The following is a 24,739-nucleotide window of genomic DNA, read 5'->3' as shown; positions in this document are numbered from 1 at the left end:
TGCTGCTAGGCCGTTAATGGCCACTAAAAATAGAGATACACTCAACATGGAGCCCTGCAGAATGCCATTCTCCTGAATACAGGGAGACTGTGGGAGGCACCAACTTGGACACAAAGTATGGAGCGACAGGTAGTTTTGGATAAAGATCGGGAGTGGGCCCCGGAGACCCCACTCATACAATGTGGCAAGGATATGATGTCGCCAGTTCGTGTCATATGCTTTGCGTAAGTCAAAAAAGATGGCAAACAGGTGTTTGTGTCTGGAAAAGGCTGCATGGTAGAGCGACACTGGCAGAAGCCGCCCTGACATGGAGCCAGTAGGCCACGTGACTCCGCGACCCAAGCCAACCGCCAACACACCATACGTTCCAGCAGCTTACAGAGAACGGTGGTGAGGCTGATAGACCGATAACTATCCACATCAAGCGGGTTTTCGCCGGGTTTGAGCACCGGTATGATGATACTCTCACACCAGTGCGATGGGAAGACGCCATCGCACCAGATGTGGTTGAAAATCACGAGGAGATATCGCTTGTAGTCAGAAGAAAGATGTTTAATCATCCGACGGTGGATCCGATCTGGCCCAGGAGCTGTGTCAGGGCAATGTGCAAGGGCAATGAGGAGCTCCCGCTCTGTAAATGGGGCGTGTAGTGAACGAGAGGACTTTCCCTTCCATCCGCCGTTTGAGAGTGCGAAAGGCTGTGGGTTAATTCTCCGACGCAGAGGCGCGAGCATAGTGCTCAGCAAAGTGCTCGGCAATCGCGTTTTCGTCGGTATATAACACGCCATTTATGTTAACACCAGGAACACCTGCTGGGGTCTGGTGCCCAAAAACTAATTTGATCTTTGCCCATACGACGTATGGCACCCAATGGTCGACACCTACCTCTCCCAACACTCCTGTTTCCGCCTTTTGATAAGCTGGCGAACGCGGACACGGAGCTATGAGGTTCTCCAGAGAAGGGTGCCGCTTATGCCGCTGTAGAGCTCGCCAACGCTCCTCAATTGCCTCACCGACTTCCGGCGACCACCAAGGGACTGTCTTTCGCCGGGAGCATCCTAAAGTACGAGGAATCTTGTTTTCCGCCACAGAAACGATCGCTGTAGTTACCTGCTCAACCACCATATCGATGTTACCATGTGGGGGAGATTCAATGGTGACAGCAGGGGTGAAGTCTTCCCAGTCTGCCTTCTTCAAAGCCCATCTGGGCAAACGTCCGAGGGGCCTGACGCCGGGGCAGAGACAGGAAGATGGGGAAGTCGTCACTACCACGCAGGTCGTCATGTTATCTCCAGTGGATAGGTGGGGGAAGGCAAGGGGTGCAAACCTAGAGATCAATGGCCGAAAATGTGCCACGTGCAGTACTTAAATGTGTGGTGGCCCCAGTATTTAAGAGGCAGAGGTCGAGTTGGGACAGTAAATTTTCGACATCTCTGCTTTGGCCAGTAAGAACTGTGCCACCCCACAAGGGGTTACGAGCGTTAAAATCTCCTAAAAGTAGGAAAGATTTAGGGAGTTGATCAATCAGTGCAGCCAATGCGTTCAGGGGTACTGCACCATCTAGAGGAAGATATACGTTGCAGACAGTTATTTCCTGGATCGTCCTTATCCTGACAGCCACAGCTTCAAGGTGGTTTGAAGGGGGCACAGGTGCAATGCATACTGAGTTCAAGACATAGACGCAAACTCCGCCTGACACTATAATAGTTGCTAGGGTTCCTGTAATATACCTTGTAGCCATGGAGGGCAGGGGTCCGCATTGCCGGGAACCAGGTTTCCTGGAGGGCAATGCAGAAAGCAGTTGTAAAGCTTAACAGTTGCTGTAGCTCAGCCAATGGGTGGAAAATACCGCCGCAGTTCCATTGGAGGATGGTGTTATCCTGAGGCTGGGAAGGCATAAAGCACGCAAGGTGGCAGGTTATGCCCCAGGGTCACCTGATGCCTCCAATTGAGTAATTGTAGCCATTTCTATGGTGGATAAGGCATCAGTGAGTTCCAGGTTCACAGGACACGCTAAGATCTCCACTGCATCTTCAGATGCAGAACTGATAGGGAGTGGCGGTGTTGGGGCCACCAGGGGGTCCTTTTTCTTAGCAGACTACTACTTAGTTTGCTTGCTATCTCGCTTCTCTTTAGGGGCTTGCTGGGAAGATTTCTGTGAAGCAGCTTCAGGCACGGAGGAAGACAGAAGCTCTTCGTCCAGCAGCTTTTGGCTCCTTGGGCCACTGGCGAGTGTCTGCTGTGGCATTAGTGGAGACCTTGGTAGAGAGGGCCCCCAAGGGACCCTTTCGACACGAGAGGAGCCAGAGGAAGCTGTTGCTTCTCCAGCAGTGGGGAGGGGACCAATGTCCCCTGCGTTTGGGAGGGGGGAGGGCAACGGAGGACGATTTTCCCCCTACCCCCAAGGGTGAGGACATATTCTGGTGGCCCGGAGGACCCACAGTTAGTGGCACAGAAGGAGGAATCACTGGGACTTGGGATGGCGATGGTTATGTAGCTGCAGCTTAAGTCGACGTCAACTGAATGAGGTGTGAACTTTCGAATTTCCGTTTAGCCTCTGTGTTAGTCAACCGGTCTACTCTACGATTTTACGCACCTTTTGGAATACTGGGCAGTCTGGCAAGCAGGGGGAGTGGTGCTCTCCGCAGTTGATGCGAGTGGGTGTTGGCGCACATGGAGTATCTGTGTGCAGTGGACGTCCGCAGTCTCGACATGTGGCATTGACGTGCAGCGGGAAGACATGTGCCCAAACTTCCAGCACCGCATAGGAGGGATGTAAGGTTTAACATCAGAGCGGTAAACAATCACCTTGACCTTTTCAGGCAATGGATCACCCTCAAAGGCCAAAATGAAGGACTGGTAGCAACCCTGTTGTCTTTGGGTCCCCTGTAATTGCGCCAGATGAAATGAACATCCCACCGTTCTAAATTGGCGCCGAGCTCTTCGTCAGACTGCAAGAGGAGGTCACAATGGAAAATAATCCTCTGGACCATGTTGAGGCTTTTATGGGGAGTGACGGAAACAGGAATATCACCCAGCTTGTCACAGGAGAGTAACGCTCGGGATTGGGCTGGGGATGCTGTCTGAATCAAAACTGCTGCGTTTCGCATCTTGGACAATGCTGTCATTTCTTCAAACTTATACTTAAGGTGTTTAGCGAAAAATTGAGGCTTTCTAGGTAGAAAATAGTCCCCATCGGTTCTGCTATGGACTAGAAACTGATGCGAATATGGCTATCTCCAATCTGTACCTGTACGTCCCTCCCATGGTGTAGCGAGGGAGGGCAACGATTTAGGGTCATACCTGTCGGCATTGTATTCTATCTTGCCCTTCTTAGAGACTGCTGATGCCATACGGTCACCAGCAAGAAGTAACTTAGTCCGCTTCATTGTGGGTCATCCGCCCTGATGCTACCCACTCCGATCAGGGGCTCTCCCCATGGGCGCCACCCAGCCACAGCAAAGGCCAACTGGCATGATGGCCGTTGCCCGGAGTCCTGATGCCCCAAGAAGACAGGCATCTACTCCTTGCCATACGTGGGGAGTTTACAGCTCAGACATCAGACGTGTGATCCCTGTGTTGTCAGGGGGCTACCACCAAATGGGTACATGGCGGCCCCACAACAACGGAATGGCTGCTGTGCTGGATATTGGGTGCAGAGAAATCCAATATTGTCATGGGGGCGAAAGAGGCCAGGGGGCAACAGAAGAAGATGACATACCCTGAAAAGTGTCCTCGCCCAAATAGTTGAATCGCAGGTGGAGAAGCAAAGCCATGAAAAGAGATTCAGGAGATCGAATCTAAGGGCACTCGTGCACCACGTAAGGCGCCCTCTCTCCATATGGTCCGCACTTCTGTATAATTTTGAAAGTGGCAGGTCTAACCATAGAATGGAACCTGAACTCGTAGGGCCAAAAAGTGAGAGACTCCTTTTAGTCGCCTCTTACGACAGGCAGGAATACCTCGGGCCTATTCTAACCCCCGGACCCGCAGGGGGTTCCTAAGTGTTAAATATAATACTACGGAAAATACGCAACGAACATTTCCTTTGAAATCTTACACAAAACGACTGTTGGATTCTTCACACACAACGTTCATCAGATCATGAGGTTAGTGTGTAGTTTCAAGAATAGAACTAGTAGTGTTTGCAGCTCTTGTCATATACGAACGATAGCAGACGTCGAGCTGCTTCATAAACAAGCTGTTGGTACAGCGGCAGGTCGAATAACCATGAGAGTGTTTTTAATTTTAAACGCAATGGCATAGTTCTTTTTAATGGCATTCGAACGTTCTAGAGAAGAAGAGTACCGTAATATGGTAGCGTTGAAACTTTTCGCTGTACAACTGAAAGGCAAGACGGTTGAAATCCGCTATTTGGTGTGAACACCGACAAGCGGAGTTCTCATGCAGGCTCCGTCGTTATGTACAGCCGAGACCATTCAAAGAAAACTTATTTAATCTTGATCCAACTTTCATATGACAAACACAGAATCCGCTATTATTTTTATGAACGGATCTGTAAGTTAAAAGTTAACGTACCAGAAAGGCCATAGAGAAGTTATTTATACATTGGTTTGTCCTCTTGTTCATGCGAACAGCTGCATTTTCGTCAAGTTTTTCACGACGGAGCTCAGCACGAGAACACCGCTTGACGAAGTTTATACATCAATGGCAGGTTCCTACCGCGTTTCCCCTAAATTTTAGCGTATTTCTCTGATACTATTGCGAGAAGCTTCAACTCTAACATTTGGAGACCTTATCTCGTTCCATTTAAAAACAATAGTGACATCAATAGCTATTCATTATTTTCCTGACACGTCGTTTATTTATCTTTAATTGCTCACGAAACAAAAGGTGTGTTACGTCCTCCGCGACTCACCTGCATACTGCAGATGACAGGCAAAACCACTCTCTCTCTCTCTCTCTCTCTCTCTCTCTCTCTCTCTCTCTCTCTCTCTCCCCTCCCCCCCCCCCCCCTCCCCGCTGTGCTGTATAGCTGCCCTCTTTTCGAGTAAGGGTTCATTATATTAACCACGAATCTAAGTAACCAAGTCAAAAAATTTGTTCAAGATGACACTGATGGAGGTGATTTGCATCGTCCAACTAATAAACATTCGAAATGAGTACGGTGGTCGAGCAAAAAATAAAACGTTGGGAGGGGATGAAGAACGGAGAGAGAAAAATGCCGGATGGCGCTAAATACGTTGGATTTTAACAACGAGGATTTGCATTCTGTCCGAATAAAAATTAATGTTAACTGTGGAGTACTGTCAGCCCTATGATATCTGAAGCACAATCATTAAATCTATGCTCCGCCAGCATACTACGCGTTCTCTCTTCGTGGACACAGGACAATCATTAGCAGTTGCGAATAGACAGATCTGGATGTCCGTGAAACTCTAGGGCTGCTTTATGTCCAAAATACCCAGGCACTCTATTGTATCGATTTAACGTGTCTTGGAAACCGACATACTTAGAGCCTGAAATTAAGTTTGGCTCTTCTAATGAAACGTTGATAGTTTTACCGCTACGCCAAATGCCGCGATGTAGAACATTTCCGACATTACACTGAGAAGGTGGCATAAAAACAATTACTCGTCTTTCATGGTAACCACAGTGGCTACTTTTGACAATGAAGACAGTAAAATGAATGGAGAACTTAACAGTAAAGTCAGTCAGTCTACTGTATTTCTGTAGCGTGTTTAATTCCCTGTTGAAGTACATTTCAAAGCACAGTTTCACCTACACGGCTTCGGTTGGTTATCGAAGAACCTACAAATGTAACTTCCCACAGATACGCATCTCTAGCGTGTTGACATTACAACGCAGGTTCTTCGAGAACCAACAGAAGACATGATCATGAAGCTGTGCTCCGAAATGTACACTGGCGAATTAAATGCGCTTTTGAAAAGATAATGGCACGGATTTTATTGTTAAGTTTTGCAGTTATTCGATTTGTCAACTTTTTCTTTTGAAATTTAATTATAGAACTTTCTGCAGCTAGTATCTCTAGAAGAATAATCAATGAAGAGAAAGAAAGAATTGCCGCATTTTATCCGTCTTGTTCACTATTCCGAATTAGTCTCATTTGGCTTTATCAAGCTGGAACAACCAGTCAACCGTGTGTGACAGGTCAGTATGATATCACGCAGTAAGTAACGTTTCCGAGGTGTAAAACAAAGCGTTCTAAATACTGCAATCTCTCCGAAACTACATACGGGACTTCAATGAATGAAACTTAGTTGATTCAAATATTTCTAATTGTAATAGCTATAGCACGATACTATACTTCGTTTAGTGTGAGTGATCTTGGTAAAAACTGAATAACCATATCTTAAACGGTTCAGGAAAGTTTAACAGCTTAGGTGATTTAGCCAGTATTATACACTGTAAACGGCTCGTTGCAGAAGACCAGATGTCAGCACGTACACTGGTAACTATAGCTTACGATAATCAAAAAGCTGTACGCGTAAAATAAGAAAATAACAAGGAAGAAATGCATTAAGTAACACCTGTTTCGAAAAGCAAGCTTGAAATTTTAAGTCTCGTCGACGTCATTAGCGGCCTGCGCTAGCTAAGCTGGACAAAGAGGGGGGAAGCAATTGTTCGTGGCCTTTAAAGAAGCATCCCGTCCGATGCCTGAAGTAAACCACGGGAAAGTCAGCACGTAGTTCTAGTTCTGATAGTCTGGTGGCAAAGTAACTTCCGGTGTACCCCGACACAGTGATGTTATGGAGCCGCTACGGCACAGGACGTATATAAATCATCTGATGGCTAAACCCTGAAGCTCCACGAGAATCTTCGTGGATGCTGCTGTCGTATATTGGAATGATTCAATGCCACGAAAATGCAGATAAATGCACGAAGTCCTTCAAATGCACTAAGTCCTTCAAACGTTCGACGCTTTGTGCATGGGCTGTCAGTAGACCAAGTGAACTTTCGGCGATCAATCGCTGGAGCCAGTAACAGCCACAACATATCTGGAAGCAACCGTCCGGAGAGACCTAAATCGAAAGTCAAATAAAACGATGTTTTAAGAAAAGTAGATAACTAGTTGTAATTCACGGGAACAATTTTATGGAAATGTAAATCACCCACGAAAGAAGTAGCTTCCAAATCCTGTTCGACTCTTGAGTACTGTTCATCAAATTTAGTACCTTACGGTCTAATATTATTAGAAGAGATCCGAAGAAGAATGGCGAATTTTGTCATGGTTTTATTTGATACGTGCTAGAATGCCACGGAAATTCTCATCCTGTTTCAATAGTAGACGCTAAGTGGTTGTGCCGAGAGCCAAAAGACTTCGCTGTTAAAATTCCGAGGGTGTACATTCTAAGAACTATTCCCACATAAATATCTCGAAATGAACATGGGGGAAAGTTAGAGAAATTCGAACTCATATGGAAGTTTACCAACAATCATTCATCTTGCGCACATTTTTCGAATTGAAAAGGAAGTGAGGGAATTTGTAGTGTTGCCAGATAAAACGCTACTCCATGTCAAGACGGGAATTTCAACCTCCGTTCGTGTTAGAAGATTAGGGTTTCACGCATAGCCGACGGTGACGAGGCTACTGCAGACGGAGAAGATCGCAGTAGGGAGCGAAAGCGAAGGAAATCGGCCGTGTTATTTTCAAAGGAACCACCCTGACGTTTCCAATAAGTGATTTTGGGGAAACCACGGAATATCTAACTGAGGATGGGTGCACGGAGATTTGAACCGCCGTCCTCTAGAGAGCCAAATGTCTTAGTCCGACCAAATAAGAGTGCACTGTATTATCACTTGGACATTTTTTTCTTTGCCTAATACGAACAGGCAAGTGAATTACCCGATTAACGCTCAGTTCGCTACTAAGAGTTAGAACTTAATTGAAGTTAGTGGTGACAGTCAAAACCATTGGGAAGAGATGACGTGGAGCAGAAAGAGGCTCGTGATCTGCATGGAAACGGAGCAGTTGCAACCAAAAGCAGTTCCTCTGCCCCAAAAGAGGAGTCCCAGGACGACGCTGCCCCAGCGCGCTTGGCTAACCGCCTGAGAAAGTTGCAGCGGCGCAGTGCCCTGACCGCGAGCGGCCGAGAAATTGGCCAAGACTCCAAGCTCCAGTTCAGAAATGGTCACGGCGCTACCGCAACACGCCGTCGTGCAAACGGCGAATACCGGACCTCAAGCACAGTTAAGAATGCCGCAAAATCATTCAGAGGCTGTCATCAAAGTGACACTCGCTCACCTTCTGCGCATTTTCTGGGCACGGTAAAATTCGCCTGTAATAGCTTCAGCCACACAAAAGACCGCTAAACTAAGGCTTCCCCCCGCCAGCAGGTGTTACATATCTCCAGTAGTCGGCCAGTACGGTAAAGCGGCGAGCTGAAAAGAAACCTTAGTAAGCGTCTGAGCTAAATGTGGAACAGCTGTCTCATCGTTCAGTCTTTCTCCTCCCTCTACCTTGTATGTAGAAAGGTCGTCTGGAAATTGGTTCTCGAAACACTTTCACCGGTTCAATATAAATTTCGTCCCGAATTCACAATGTGTTGTACAATTACTTACCAACAATGTCTTTGCCACACCTTCTACAGCACGATCGCTAGTTTTTAACCAACAATAATCGCAAAAAATCACGCGGTCTCTTCAGACACAAAGAAGAAAGTAACAGTAGGAAATGTTGACTTTCATCAGATTTCGATATTTATTCTCAACAACGTGGACATATCTGAACGTTAGACGATGTCACGAAGCGCAATCCGTAAAACTTCGATGATAATATGGCTGATCTGGTTCCCATGAATTACATAATGGACATCGAAAATAATGTGACTATTTGATACAGAAACGTTAACATTTCTTAACCTAATAGTGTTAAACGCTTACATCACGCATCGATGAACGAAGAGGCTTACTGCACTGTTTACTCTCGAGAGAACTAGTTAACTAGTCCATTAAGCCAGGTCGTGTTGGCTCTACTACTATTTGCATTTACTGGCGTAACTTTCCGGTAACACTTATCCCGCTTACAAGAAAACTATGTAGAACTCGCAACATAGTCCGTCGTAGCAGGAGGTACCAGTAAGCACAATATTTTCACGCTGATACGTCGAAAGCTGATTGAGCTTCCGCAGCGCTGCAGCAGCATTCTCACCGTACAAGTCACAAACATTTGTGTGTTAACAGCATTTTCCCACGTTAGCGATTCGTGAATTTTACAGACCAAACATCTTTTAAGTCAGCGTATCTCAAAGGTAACAGGAATCAATATAGTTATGTATTCCCAGAAACAGAAAACTACACAATCGTGCACAAATAAGTAGCATTACACAAGGCTCTTTACCCTAGGCGTTACACTCTTAATGGCTATAGCAAAGAGGGTAACCCTTAAAACACTTTCCTGGAGAACACCATTCTCCTGAAAAAAAAAAAAGAAAAAAAAACTGATGTCACCAACTGAGGTCGGGCATACTGTCCTGTGGCACTACGCGCTGCAACATCCATAAAAATGAAGTAAGTAGTTAAATATGGTCGGATATATATTTTACATTGCAGTAGATTATTAAACGCACCCTCTGTAGTAGGCGGATGTGGTATCCCCCAACAAGGTGTAGAGCATACCTATTCTGTTTTTGGCTGCCATGAGACCAAACTATTGTTCGAGATGATAATCAATGTCTCTAAATAAACGTGTTCAGTGCAAGTAGAAGCTTTACTTAACTGACCACCACAGATGTTTACGTATTCAAAAATATTTAGCCGTTGTGACTTCGTAGGCTTTCCCCGCGTAATAGGTCTTTACAGTCCTTCAGGGTTTGTTGTCGGGTCCTAAAATCAAACTCGATTCAATATTTCGGCGATCCAACTGCTCGCCATCATCAGGAGAACAGCTCCGCCACGAGTCCCGCTGAGAGGCAGCAGCGTTCCCCTGATGATGAAGAATAGTTGGATCGCCGAAATATTGAACAGAGTTGATTTTAGAATCTGGCAGCAAATCCGGAGAGACTTTCATATTTAGCAGTTATTTTAAAACTGCAACGGAATGAAAGTCCGCCTTCAGCTAACTGTGGCATGTTTCCTGGTTTATAAGAGTTGAAAAGACAACAGTTGCCAATACAACATGGTCAGGAGGAGCCGTGCAGCTTAAACTTATTCATGGCAAAAGGCAAAATTCGATAGCTTACAGAAAAAGGCCAAGAGAAAATGAGGATGCCATACAGTAATTAACCACACTGGAAATTATCTCGATACTGTGAAAGTGCGTGGAGATGGACTAACTTTCGAGTCCACCCTCAAAAGGTTACCAATTATCGGCTCTGTGGTGCATATTGTAACTCCTTTCCTACCAGAAGCGGCAGATGAGGTTTGCCGTGAAACCTGTAGGTAGCTTACCAAAGCGTCAACGTTTAAGTGTCACGTCTCCGAAAAAGAACGCATAGAACATAGCTCACGTACCAAAGAACAAAATAACTGAAAAACATTCTCATCCCACACGTGGAAAAGTGTGTACACCAAAATCGCAACTACGGTTTCGTTTACGACACTGGATAGCCGTATCACCCGTTACAGCGAAACTATAAATGGAAAATTCTGGAAACTGGAATTTGGGAAGTTTAATAACTGATAAGGTGTGTCTGTTGATACATGATGGACAAGTTTATGGTTGATCTCGTGGAACTGAAAACTTTCACAATTTCTTGGCTGACCGACTCTAAAATCCACGAAGGAGCTTGAAAATGGGGATCAGATACCTTCTCTCGGTGTATGTGTTATGGGAAAACACATGCCTTTAATTGTACGCTCGAGCTATCACAATCCGTCATAAAGAAAGGTTGTGCTGAGAACGACACTGAGAGCCTTTGCGTTTCCAACTGTTTTTCTTCGCAGTATGTGTTTAGGTAATAATAATAATTTAATAATAATAATACGCTGTATGTGAAGCGTAATACTTCTCGATATTCCCACTGTAATAATTACCCGAGAAACTTTTAAACCAGCTGACCAAATATACGTGTAACAGATCGTACAGCTCATCTAAGAATTCTTAGATTACTTCAGTCGTTACCTACTAATAGATCTTTATTACTTCATTGTAAGCACACGTATCCTTTCTTGTGGGATTACACTACTTTTAAGCACTCGTATTCTTTACTATGGGATTACAGATGTATACAATCCTTTCAATTACTGTTTGAGTACACTCTTGGAGACAAATCACTGGAAACAGTAAGTATCGTAAAATACCTAGGAGTAACAATCTGGAGCGACCTAAAGAGGACTGACCACATGAAACATTATAGGAAAAGCGGATGCGGACTGAGATTCCTTAGAAGAATCTTACGGAAATTAATTAATCCATAAAAAAGCATTTTCGAACGATTCTTGAATCTTAGCTCATCGGTCTTGTGCCCACCGTCACGGGATGTCGGCGTGAGCATTACGGAGATGAGCTGCTCTAAAAAAAAAAAAAAAAACACACACACACACACACACACACACACACACACACACACACACACACAACCAGTGGCAGACGCTACAAGCGGTGGTGTGCGCATCATGGGGAGGCTTACTGTTGAAATGCCGACACATTATGTCCCGACAAGAGTCGCACAACATATTTCTTCCTCACACATCTTTCGCAAAATACCACAACGACAAAATCCCAGAAATTAGAGCTAATACGCAGGTCTACCGTCAATCATTCTTCTCACACGCCATTCATGAATGGTCCCGGAAAGGGGATAAAGGTAATGGTACCAGAAGTGCCCTCCGTCACACGATGTATGGTGGCTTGCGGAGAATTGATGTGGCTTCACAACATTCATGTCATCGTTTTATATGTCGCAAGGTATGTGAGCGATGTTATTGATTAGTGATTAAGCATTGATATTTAGTGAACCAGAGCAGGTAATTCCGATTATTTGCTTCGCATTTAACAATCTCGCCGACTAACTTTAAGGCTTTTACTTGTTTGCCATGCGCGTTTCGCTTTCGTTATGCAGTATCATCAACAACATAATTAAATCAAAGTGAATCTGTCATTCTGCAGCGAAATATGAGCTGTTCTGAAACATGCTTTCCGCGGTCTGCGACATTTAAGTTAACGATTCGACTTGTTTGAATTATATATGTTTCTGGGTCGTGTCTTCAGATCTGTGAAGAGATGGAACTGCTTCGTTTACAAAATTATGTGGTATTTCATTAACCATAATACCTAATTTACTTTATCAGTAATAAAATATTTTCTTATCGACGTATTTAGTTCAGAAGTTATTTAGGAAACCGAACATACACTACACTTATTACCGATTATTTACCATACACTATAGACAATGTTGCGTGCAAATGTGATGCCTTGTGGCCTACTGTCCCAACGAACCACAAACCATGCTGAGATGAGGTGGCTTGAAGTGTCTTAACAATACAAATAGCCATCCTGCAGGTGCGGCCACAACGGAGTGGTGTCTGTGGAGAGACCACACAAACGTGGTTCCTGAAGAGGGGCAGCAGCCTTTTCAGTAGTTGTAGGGGTAACTGGATGACTGACCTGGCCTTGTAACACAGCCAATGTGGATTTGCTGTGTGGGTACTACGAACAGTTTAACGCCAGGGGAAACCACAGCCCCTATTTTCCCCCGTCAACACGCAGCTCTACTGTATGTCTGGATAATGATGGCATCCTCTTGGCTAAGATATTCTGAAGGTAAAATAGTCCCCCAATTCGCATCTCTGTGTTGGGACTACTCAGAAGGTCCTCAGGAAAAACAAAACAGGCATTCTACAGGTAAGAGCATTGAATGTTAGAGCCTCAACTGTGGAGATAGGTTAGAGAATCTGAAACAGGAAATGACCAAACTGAAGTCAGATATTGTCAGAATTAGTGCAGTGCGGCAGCAGGACAAACAGAACTTTTTGTCAGAGCAGTACGGGGTAATCTACACAAAATCTAATAGGAATAACATGGGAGTAAGTCTAATGATAAGAAAGTAGGAATATAAGCAAGCTACTATGAAAAATGCACAGAATCCACTAGACAAGGTAGCTAAGGGAAAGGAAAATTTGTGATCGGCAACAAATTCAGTAGTAGGTTAAGGAACAGAATGTAAAATGTAGGAGAACATGTTCTGAGTGAAAGTAATGAAAGAGAAAACCTCGTGGTAGAATTTAGCATAAAGCATAATTTAATCATAAGTAACATTCGGGTTAAGAATCTTATAAGAAAGCTTTTTTTTTTTTTTCATGGAAAAGACCTGGTGACACTGATGCACATTGTTTATGTCATGGTGTGTGTGAGATTTCAAAATCACAATTTGACTGTAAGCAATTTCCACAGGCAGATGGGAACTTTGACCATAATTTATAGGTCGTCAACCGTAGATTAAAACTGAAGAAAATTTTACAAAATAATAATAAATTAAAAAGATGGGACCTGAATGAACTGAATCAGAAGTAGTTGAAAGTTTCAACGGTGGCATTAGCAATGATTGAGTGAAACAGCGGAAAAGAATACAGCAAAAGATGAATGAGTACCTTTGAGACATGAATAGTAAAGACAGGGTCAAATAGGTAAAGAGACAACGCTTCATATAAATCCCTGAATACCGCAGGAGATAAACAATTTAACTGACAATAAGAGAAAATATAAAAATGTAGTAAATGAAGTAGGTGAAAGGGAATACAAGTATCTAAAAATTTGAGTGCCAGAAAATACAGAACGGCTCAGCAGGAATGGCTAGAGGACAAATGCAAGGCTGTAGAAGCATGTTAACTAGGGGAAAGATGGATATTGCCCTTAGCAAAATTTAAGAAAGCTTTCACGAGAAGAGACGCAGCTGTTTGAATACCTGAGCGCCAATGAAAATCCAGTACTAAGCAAAGTATGGAAAGCTGAAAAGGTGGGAGGAACATATAGAGAGACTATGCAAGGAAATGAACCAAAGGTAATATTACACAAAGGAAAGACAAAGGAGACAAAGATGAGAGAGACTGCAAGAAGTGCTTTAAGGAGCACTGAAAGATTTAAGTCTACACAATGTCCCTGTATTAGACAAACATTCCTCAGCATTTTTGATATTCTCGAGAGAACAAAACGATTCTACCTCACGTGTACGAGATAGGCTAAATACCCTCAATTCAAGAAATATGTAATAATTCCAATTCCAAAGAAAGAAGGTGCAGACAGGTGTCAATGTTACAAAATCATCAACTTAATAAGTACTGGCTACATAGTACTGGCATGAACTAGCAGTAAAGGAAGCAAAAGAAAAATTCAGAAAGGGGACAAGAAGTTCAGGGAGAAATAAAACTGAGGTTCACCGTTAACACTGTAATTCTGTCAGACAGCAAAGTACTTTGAGGAGCAGCTGAACGGAATGGGTAGTCTTGAAAGGAGTGCTTAAGATGAATATCAACTAAAACAAACAAGGAGAATGGAATGTATTCGAATTAAGTCAGACAATGCTGAGGCAAGTAGAGGAGTTTTGCCATTTGGGCAGGAAAATAACTGATGGTCAAAGTAGAAAGGATTTTTGCAGACTAGCAACGGCAAAGAAAGCACTTCTGAGAAGAAGAATTTGTTAATACCTAGCATTAATTTAGAAGTGTTTTCTGAAGGTATTTGTCTCATATGCAACCAAGTAGGGAAGTAAAAGGTGGACTATAAGCAGTTTAGACAAGAAGAGAAAAACTTTTCTGATATAGTGCTAAAGAAGAATGCAGAATTGAGTAAATTGTAGCATCCAAACCTGATCACACAAACAAGCATTTGAATTCACCTCCTTCCACATACAAATCTGGTGTCTTAACCAGAGTGCCATGTTATTACTCATATACAGGGCGTCCCATTTATCCTGACCACCCTACATAACGGTTTGTCTAAATCCAAATTACAAAATGTTTCCAGCAAATGTTCTTTAGCTGTCAGGGGGACATCAATCATCATGATTGCCTTCATTGTAGCTTTGTTTTTTACAAATATATTAACAGCAGTATGACTGTTTTAAATGGCACCTTGTATTTTTTTATTGGGTAATTAATTTCCTCTCCTAACGACCTATTCAAAAATGTATCACAGTGTACCATTCAGTGAAACACAACATTATTAATTACATAACACAACAATGACATTGCCGCTCCCAGCGATTAGTGCAGGTACTCAGGGTAATGGAATACCTCCATGTGCTGATGTTGACAGACGGCAAATGTAAACATAAGTAGAACGCATACCCATCATTCCGTCTACCACTATCAGTTGAAGAGTTGTATGTGTAGAATGTACACCAACGAAGAGAAGGTAGAAATGCTACTCATCTAGGTAGAATGTAAGTTAGCAGAAAAGTAATTCCGTTTTCTTATGTATGGGTACATTTAGTACAGTAGTTTAGTCCTTTTAAATACTGTTGTGTAGAGTAGGCATACAGTAAAGGCTGTCCTTCCTAGAAACTGCACCAACATAACATTTCTTTTATTGCTGCTGTTGTTGAAGATAGGTGAAATGCTACACAGGCATCGGAACTGTACAGAGTGTGATATCCTGACAAGCACCCACCTTCCCGAAGGATGTTTTCTTGGCTTGTTGCGACGCTTCAAGAAATGGGAAGTTTCAACCCACGACAATGCAATCGTCTTAGCACTCGCACAGACGAAGCTGCCAAAGTTACTGTTCTCGCTTCCGTTGCTATGAATCCCCATGTGAGCACACAACAGCTTGAACACAAGACTGGCATTCCTAAGACCAGTGTACACTGTATTTTTACACGTCACTGGTTCCATCCTTACCATGTACACCTACATCAATAATTGCATGGGAATGAATTCCAGAATCGTGTACAGTTCTGTCAGTGGTCACAGCAGCAAATCCTCGCCAACCAGAAGTTCTCCTCCAATGTTCTATTTACCGATGAATGATCCTTCTAAAAAAAAAAAGAACAGGTAAATACAAGGAACATGCATTATTGGTCCAGCGACAACCTACGATGGCTTAGACAGGTGGAACATCAGTGTCAATGGAGAGTTAACATCTGGTGTGGGATGCTTGGTACTACAATTACTGGCCCCTTATTTCATCAATGGTAGTCTAAACGGCACAGTGTACACAAACTTCCTCAGACGAATTCTTCCTCCTCTTGTGGATGAAGTGCCGCTTAGAACCAGAATGCTTATTTGGTATCAACACCATGTATGCCCAGCAGATAATGCCTTGCATGCACGTTGTGTTCTGAATTGAAGGTATCCTGCCAGATGGATTGGTCGAGGAGGAAAAATTACTTGGCCTCCTAGGTCTCCTGATTTAAGTCCTCTGGATTTTATTCTATGTGGATGCATTAAATACACTATTGCAGTATTCGAACAACTCCAGAGGACATGCAGAAACATGTCATGCTTTCTTGTAATTCTCTTCAGCACGCAACACTGGAAGCAGTAAATAGTTCTTTCATTCAACAAGTGCACCAGTGTATCAGTGTCCAGGGCGACCACTTTAAGCACCTTTGAATGTTCTACTCCTGGGCAATGGTGCAGGAGAGTCAAAGTCAAGTTTGTGTAATGTTCCTACTTGATTTTCATTTGTTTTCTGACAACTTCAGCAAGTGGACAAGTTTCTGATCCCGGGCTCAAAGTCAATGTTGTGTTATGTAATTAATAATCTTTCAGTGAATGGTACACTGTGATACATTTTTGAATGGGGCTTTAGGAGAGGAAATGAATTACCGAATAAAAAGTAAAGGATGTCATTTAAAAAAGTCATAACACTGTTCATATCTCTGTAAAAAACAAAGCTACAACGAAGGCAATCATGCTGATTGATGTCCCCCTGACAGCTAAAGAACATTTGCTTGAAACATTTTTTTATTTGTATCTGGACAAACAGTTATTTATGGTGGTAAAGATAAATGGGACACCCTGTACTGATCATTTCATTTACTTGGCATGCAAACATGCCCTACATATCGTACACCTGATAATGGGTGTCAGTTTACATTATATGCAGTCTCAGACCCTCATCCCTTAGAGGACACAAGCGGAAATGAAAACTTAATACAATGAACCATCTGCTCAATATGATATATATATAGCTAACAAAATTTGTCCAATTTGCTGTTTGCAGGCTAACAGGGGAAACTCTGGATCGGGTCCATCCATGTCTGCCACAGTCTGGTGGAATGGGCTGCTCTATTGTGTCTTGAGCCAGCTGAATTCTGAAGTCATTGAAACCAGATTTTTTCCCCTGCCACTTTGTTTAATAGGATGTATGAATCAAAAATCCCAATATCCACGATGTAAAAGAAAATTTTCTTGTATACTTTGGCATGTTTTCATGAGAAGGAGAGAAGACAACTGCTGATCCTTTCTGTCAACTGTGTTCACTGAATTGTTATGTCGTACAATTGCTTGGGGCTTCTGGACTGGGGTTCTGGTTTTCCAGTCAGTTTCCCCTGTTGTCATACTGACATCTATGTTTATAGTGGGTATAATGTTTACTTGTCTTTTATCCATCCATGTCAGAGCCATGTCTGAAAATAACACAAGAGTTTTGGATCTAACAGTCCCTAACAGCAATTGTGCCCCCTTCCAGTGAGCCTTACACACAATGACTGTGTACCAGCTGTCAACATATATTGCATAACCACTGTCCAAATACAATTGCACGAGATACATAACTTCACTAACCCGGATTTCCTTACTGCTTGTCTCAGGGATTTTTTTCCTGTATAAATACCAAATTCTGAACAACAGCCACCACCTGACTCAAATTTTGAAGAACTTTATTCTGGAACATGTCATTTTTGGATGATTGAATTGGATGTACTAGAATCTACCTCTGAACGTTATACGTTATGGGGCTTTCATCAATGGTAATATCTTCTTCATGATAATAAACACTTCGAAAATTGTGTTTGCGACGGTAAATAACAGTAACATTTTTGTTATTTACAAAATGTGCCATGAGAATACTTTACACTTTGATTTCATCAGATTTAGTAGGAAACCAAGCGCTGTTCGATTTCAAAGTAAGACATTTTTTATAACCATGTGTTACATATCTATTTGTTTATGCTACTACATCCTTCCAGAAAGACACACGAACCATTTTTCTGTAAAGTTACTGTTCTCAGCTAGTTGCTTTGGGAGCTGTCTTTGAATCCTAGGGCTAATGCCACTAGAACCAGAAAATTATATTTTGGAACGTTTGTCCTGATTTATTTGCAGTTTCCATTTTTCTACCTTCTGTTTTTTAACAACACTTGCACCTGTTGCTGCAACATCACTGTCACTGTCTGTTTCATTTGCTTCCCTGTCTTCATCATCAAAACTATTGAAGTATCACTTTCAGAACCAGTACAGTCACTTTCATTCAAAAGATTTGATTTCCTCAAATGACAAACTTCTTACAGTACGGCATTATTTGCTACTACACGGTTGGTGAGAAACACTGAAAATGACTGCTTATAACTGACAAAACATTGGAAGAAATTTAATGAGTTATACACCACTAGGGTCGACAGAAGCGTCCGATCCCACGCGTCGGCTTTGACCCGTGACGTAAGGGTATTGTGTGTGACTTCATGACGGCGCGGAGTTTGGTTTGAGTGTGGCTGTCTCCAGTTCTGTTGTGAGATTTTTTTTTTTCTTAAATTTAAAAACACTTATTACTTATTTTAATTATCTGTTTCCTCGAATTTCTGTTTTAGTTTATTATATTTATCTTTCTGATCTGTTCGTTCTATCCCATGAGATTTTTTTTTAAAAAGACAAAAAACACTAATCAGCTACTGAAGCATCTTTATCTTCTATGGGTTGCAGGGGTTACGACCCCTGGGGAGGTGGGTGGGTATTCATGCATGGCTGTCTTCACTTACACGTTGTAGCTACGCAAGGCGTCTATATTTGCTTATAGTTAGTTTGCCCCCCACCCAAAACACCCCATTGCCCGCGCTTGTCCCGTTAGTGTCATTAGGCTTCTTGTGGAAAGTGTGTGTGTTTGTTTTTGTTTCCGCCATATTTGTGGCGTCATGGGTCAAAGCAGACGGGTGGGATCGGACGCTTCCGTATTTCCCACCACTAAACAGATCGATTTCTCAGGTTCCCGTCTTCCTGATTTAGGTTTTCCATGATTTCCCTAAATCACTTCAGGCCACTGCTGGGATGATTCCTTGGTGCGTAGCCAACTTCATTCCCCATCCTTCCCTAATCCAATGGGACTGATGACCTCGCTGTTTGGTCATCTCCCCCAAATCAGCCAACCAATCAATACTAAGAAGCAGCTATAGCTGCTCAGCCTGCCTCACAGCTGGCAGTCTAATAATGTATCCAATAATCTGTTGCCTGCTGTATATGCCAATGGGTTAAGATCAAACTGCAGTGGGAGACATAAGAAGGCATCATGCACTACAGGGACAGGAAGCTTTAAACTCAAAATTATGAGAGCTGGCTAATAAGCATCTACAAATGTTCTGCATTCCCAAATAGAAAATCTCACACAATGATCACAATTGTACAACTGAATGAATTCCAGCAGATACAGATGTTTCCTTTCTGGTTACTGCTTAGGTATGGAACAGGAAAATGGGGAAAAGGGGGGGGGGGGGGTGAGAAGTTTAGTATGAGGATAGTAGATTCATACCTTCCACCATACCCCTTATGACAGATGTTAAAATAATTCATTTGCCAACTGAATATTAATTTCTACATTACGTTAACTGAGGTAATTGAAGTCATGTTACCAACACACAACCACACTGACACCTGTCAACATAACCTAAACTATATATGCAAAAGAAATATTGTTTATGTTGTGTTCTTTCTCTCTTTGCACACACAGGGAATCACATGCTACACCCTTATGTTATGGGACAAAGCCAACAGCCTGTCTCTGTAAGTTCATTTGATCCCATTCATTAACTACAATTACAGTGTTATTTTTAGCCTATCACAAATACTTTTCATACATCAAGATATATGCAAGCACTTACACACTGTCAGCCCCCAGTAAGATTCATTACCACTAGAAAGTGAAAACCCTGTCAGGCAACACAGTCCTACTTAGAGAAAATGAACTCCAACCATCAAAAATCTCAACAAAGCCTGAGAAACAGCAAGAAAGACGTGTAGCAGATTAAAAAAAAAAAAAAAAAAAAAACCACACACACACACACACACACACACACACACACACTTTTTTCCCCAAGTAAACTTCCTAGTGACAGACCAAAAGTCAATGGAAAAAGTGATACATGGTATTACTATAGATGCAGCATTTACCCTTGGGCATTCTTTCTACATTCTGGTGCTTGAAGTATTATTTACCAAGTTCCAACATCATTACTTAAAAACTTTCGTTTTCCTGCACACCTATGCACAAAGTGCAGTCGGCACACTTCAGCTAAGTATGATAGTTGAATATTTGAACAGTTGGACTCAGAGCTTATGTTTTTGTAACTGTCAAAGAAATTATCTCTATAGCTTGTTCTGTATTTGAGTAGATACTCTTATCCTATAGGCTCTACCATTAATTTTTACGCATGGGGTTGGATACTCTCCGTGGGACTAGTGTAGCAGGGGATACAACCCGTCGGCTTTGGACATTGACGTCACAAGTCGCCAATCGAGAAGCGATTCTTCTTAGTGTTGTAGCTCCCTTCAGTGGCTGATAAGTGTTTTTTGGCTTTTTTTAAAAAAAATCTCACGAGATAGAATAAACAGACACACTTTATTAAGCAATCAGTAAAAAAACGAAACTGAAATATAACAGCAAAAGCGAAAATGGTAAACTGCTATCTGGCGACTTGTGACGTCATTGTCCAAAGCCGACGGTTTGTATCCCCTGCTACACTAGACCCCTCTCCGTTCACAATTCAACATCACACGCTAAGACACACAACCTGCACAGACCAACACCAACAGTCTCAAGTGATATAGTGCCATGTGTAGTCATCTGAAAACAATTGGAAGCAGCACAAGGTCAAATGGTAACAAAGATCTTAAGCTTGAGACACCACATCTTACAGTCTGTCCAATAAACTGTAGTAGATCAACCAGAAGTATTTACTGCTAGTAATTCAAATGATTGCTACATAATCATATTGAGCAGTCAAACACAGATAGATGCTAAAAGGTACCTCTACCTTGCATTTACTCTGAAAATTGCTTTACAGTTGTGAAACTGTGCACACAAACTTGCAAGAGTTGGCCATGATAAATGAGTATTCTATTGCACCTACCCAAACACCACTAATTGGCCTACTCTCTATTACTATTAATTGCTACCATGGCAACCTGAAGGGCTGCTATAGCCTATGTTCACATTTTCACTGCACTAAAGAAAGGGGGAGAGGCAGCAATAATAATAATAATAATAATAATAATAATATGTAAAGCCATAATGAACTGGGCTTAAACCAAAATGTATCAACATATTCCATCTCAACTAATAGAGATGGAATTTACATGAGGAGTAATTATTACTAATCAATCCCACATGAAAAACACTTCATCTCATTATCTTCAGAAGCACTCTTAACTCGCATATGAGTAACACTAACAAGAGGACACAAAATTTGGACCAAAAAGACGACATGCGGAACTACTAAAGACAAACTGATGTTATGATGGTTACTTGTAGTAATTTCTCCATTTGAGCAAAATCACAAATCCACACGAACTTCAGAACGCACAGTACGCCAACATATAAAACTTGATATGCATGTTCGAGTCTCTTGCTAACATTAACTGCCAAGGATATATTCCTAATAAATTATTATCTCTTTGAACACCCCAAAATGTTTGTCAATTTAAAGGCACAATATTCAAATCCAATATTTATAAAAATAATTAATACAATTTCTTGTGCTTGTATACAAAGAAACAACCTCAGGTTTCAAGATAATTTAGAATTCAATATAACATAAGCCCTACTAAAATGGATTAGAGCATATTTTTTTCTATAGCTGAAACTGTTAAGAGAATGCTCCAACTTACCTTGGGCTTCACAGGTGTCTTCCTTAATATGATACCATCATTTGGAATGTAGTCTGGTATTGATGTCTTGCTATTCACAAAATTATAAGTGAGTTCATTACTGGCAGGTTTTTTGTCCCACAGCCCTGGTCCTTTAGTCTCTCTAAGAATTCTTGATGGAAAAATATCACTCGCACTGTTTTCAACTTTACTTTTTCCTGTGTCTGAAGAACGAGCAATTGCATCTGACAGTTTGTTTATTGGAATAACACTTTGATCAGCAGACTTTTCACGATTTTTGAAGTTTTTCTCCTTCTCACGATTATTATGAAAGGCATTTGATGTGGATTTACTTGTCACCATTGGTTTTATTATGCCAACCTGCTTTACTTGTACCTGCAGAGGATCTGTAGATTTCACACTAGGAGAAAGCTTTTGCATCGAACTAGGTTCTGGTTTTAATGGGACTTGTACTGGAGGTTTTGATTTTGGTATTACAGCCAGCTGAACTCCAGGAAGGTGTGACTTTGGCTTGTCTGCTACACTATTATTAACAAAATGGTACTTCTCTGACATGCCACATTTTCTAATATTTTCTAAAGCTGCAGGAGAAATAGCTCTAGAGTGCCCATCTATGGCTTCGACTGCATTTCGACTGTCAGAAGACTTGTCAACTTTGCCATCGCCACTCACCGGGTGAGATATATCTGATGATTCTAAATCAGAATCATTCATTGAAAAAAGTTTATAAATTTCTGTAGTTGGTGATGGAGACTGTAACCTTCCCAGGGGGGCAGTCAAATTATTTGGAGAGCGCGATGGACTAGGTGGTGGTGTACTCCCTCGTTTTTGTGGAAAGGGAGGTAATGCCTGCTCTACATTTCCTGGTGTTTTTCTAGGTGAGCTAGGCCTGGCTGGTGAAACCTGAGAAATTTTGTCAGGACTTGGTTTTGGGGACAGCACTGGCTTACTAACAGCTCCAGCAAAACTGCCACTAGTACCCACATTTGCTGAAGTTTTAGTAGTGTTACTGGAGAACGATTTAGTGCCAGTAGTTTCTGGTTCTGGCCTTCTCTCAAAAATTTTAAGTGCTTGTTTAACAAGATCAGGAGGAAGACATTCTGTTTCTGAAGCAACACTTGGGCTTCGAACTTTTGGAGAAGTCGAGCCTTTCGACACATGTTGCTTGTCTTCTGAAACACCAGAACTGGCGTCTGCCTTTGACTTATTCTCTACTATGACTATATCTTCTTTACAAAGTGATTTTACAAACTGTGCACTTTTCCTTGAATCAACTGTCGCCTGCTTTTTATTAACACGTTCAAATGAAGGCAAGTCACGGGCACCAGAACGACCTGATATTGTTCTGTTATCGTATCTTAACAAAGTTTCAACTGAACGTGCTCGTTTCATTGAATCATTGCCTCGAGTAATACCCCTGTATCTGTGATGTTGAGGCGCGGAATGTTTATTACTGGAATCGTTAGGAGTATCAGACTTTTTCGTATATCTATGCTGTGTTTTAGTTTGCTGCTTTTCTATGTCTCTGTCCTCATTATCAATCAGATTTTCCAAGCTGGCTGCTCGCCTCATATTGCTAAAAGAGGTCCTGGTGACTCTACTTTGGTTTTCGCGTAAAGTCATACTCATATATTTATCTTTAAGCCTATTGACTATCCCTGGTCCATACTGCAACTCTTCACTTGAGTCGGAGTCACTGTCTTCTACACAATTATTTTCACTTAACACAACACTGTTACTCATTGTTTTGTTCGAAGCACGATGCTTGCTTAACTTTTCTTCGCCCATTCTGTCCCAAAACTTCACCGAGTTAACAGCAACGGTGCTGCTTCCCATGCCAACACCATTCATCAAATCACTGCCCGCGTCCGCATGAGGTTCAACCAACCGCATGTTACTGACAACTACTGGCGATTCCGCAAATGCCAAGGATGAGATACTGCCGCGATCTGTGGGGAGAAAGTCCGCTTTGACTTCCTCCACCGAACCTTTGCTTGCCGCAGGCGGAGTCGGAACACGACGCTGATATTTACCTGGTACGTCTTCGACAAGCGTTGCTTGGTCTGCTTGTTTCACAGCGGTAACAACACTAGGACAAGTCAACTTCACAGACGCATTGCCGGCGGGTAGAGTACGACTAAGCGCTCGCCTCCGTAAGATAAGCTCTCTCTTCCATTTTGGAATGCTTTGATCTAAGGAGCTGTTATCCTGCGGGTTTACAGCTGCCATTCTTAAAAACTTGCAACACGATTCACACTCTTGTGTACAGTTACGCACTCTCCTGCAGCGCCCTTAATGAGTAATTTTCTTAGCGAGCAAAGATAGATATTATACAACCAACCCGTGCAATGTTTCGAATGTAAGAGAACGAGACAACAGACGTGTTTACAGAATTTCCTAGCCATAAAAGAAATAAATGCATTTTGTAGGAGCGTTACGGCACAAATTAATATTGTTTAAAATTTCGCTTGCACTAATTAAAAAACATTAATGCTCTGATATGAGTGTCACAACCTAAGTCACAAACAAAATCCAAGGAGAACCACCCATTACATACAGACTACAATACATGCCTGACATCTAGCGGTGCTTCTCAGCACTTTCGTTAAATAACAGTGCCAGAGATGTTACATACGTCGGATACGTTATCACGATTATTTTCCGCTTGCGAAATAGTAGTTGCACCAAATATGACGTATATATATTTACAACTGGATTTGTAATACAATTCTTTCCGTTATTATACCGTATTCAATGGCATCTAAATAGTAAACTGGCATAT

General features: G+C 42.2%; 1 protein-coding gene across 1 annotated transcript in view; it reads right to left on the bottom strand.

The window, feature by feature from the left end:
• LOC124555369 overlaps window positions 1-24,528 on the bottom strand; it is a 164,078-nt gene extending 139,550 nt beyond the window's left edge. The window contains exon 1 of the mRNA XM_047129259.1: window positions 21,958-24,528. Within this exon, the coding sequence (XP_046985215.1) occupies window positions 21,958-24,186 (2,229 nt within the window). The 5' untranslated portion in view covers window positions 24,187-24,528. The remainder of the gene's footprint in view (window positions 1-21,957) is intronic.
• Window positions 24,529-24,739: the final 211 nt, after the last annotated feature.

Source organism: Schistocerca americana, chromosome X (assembly GCF_021461395.2).
Source record: "Schistocerca americana isolate TAMUIC-IGC-003095 chromosome X, iqSchAmer2.1, whole genome shotgun sequence".
NCBI lineage: Eukaryota > Metazoa > Arthropoda > Insecta > Orthoptera > Acrididae > Schistocerca > Schistocerca americana.
Note: the sequence above shows the minus strand (reverse complement) of the source record. Positions and strands in the feature narration are given on the sequence as shown.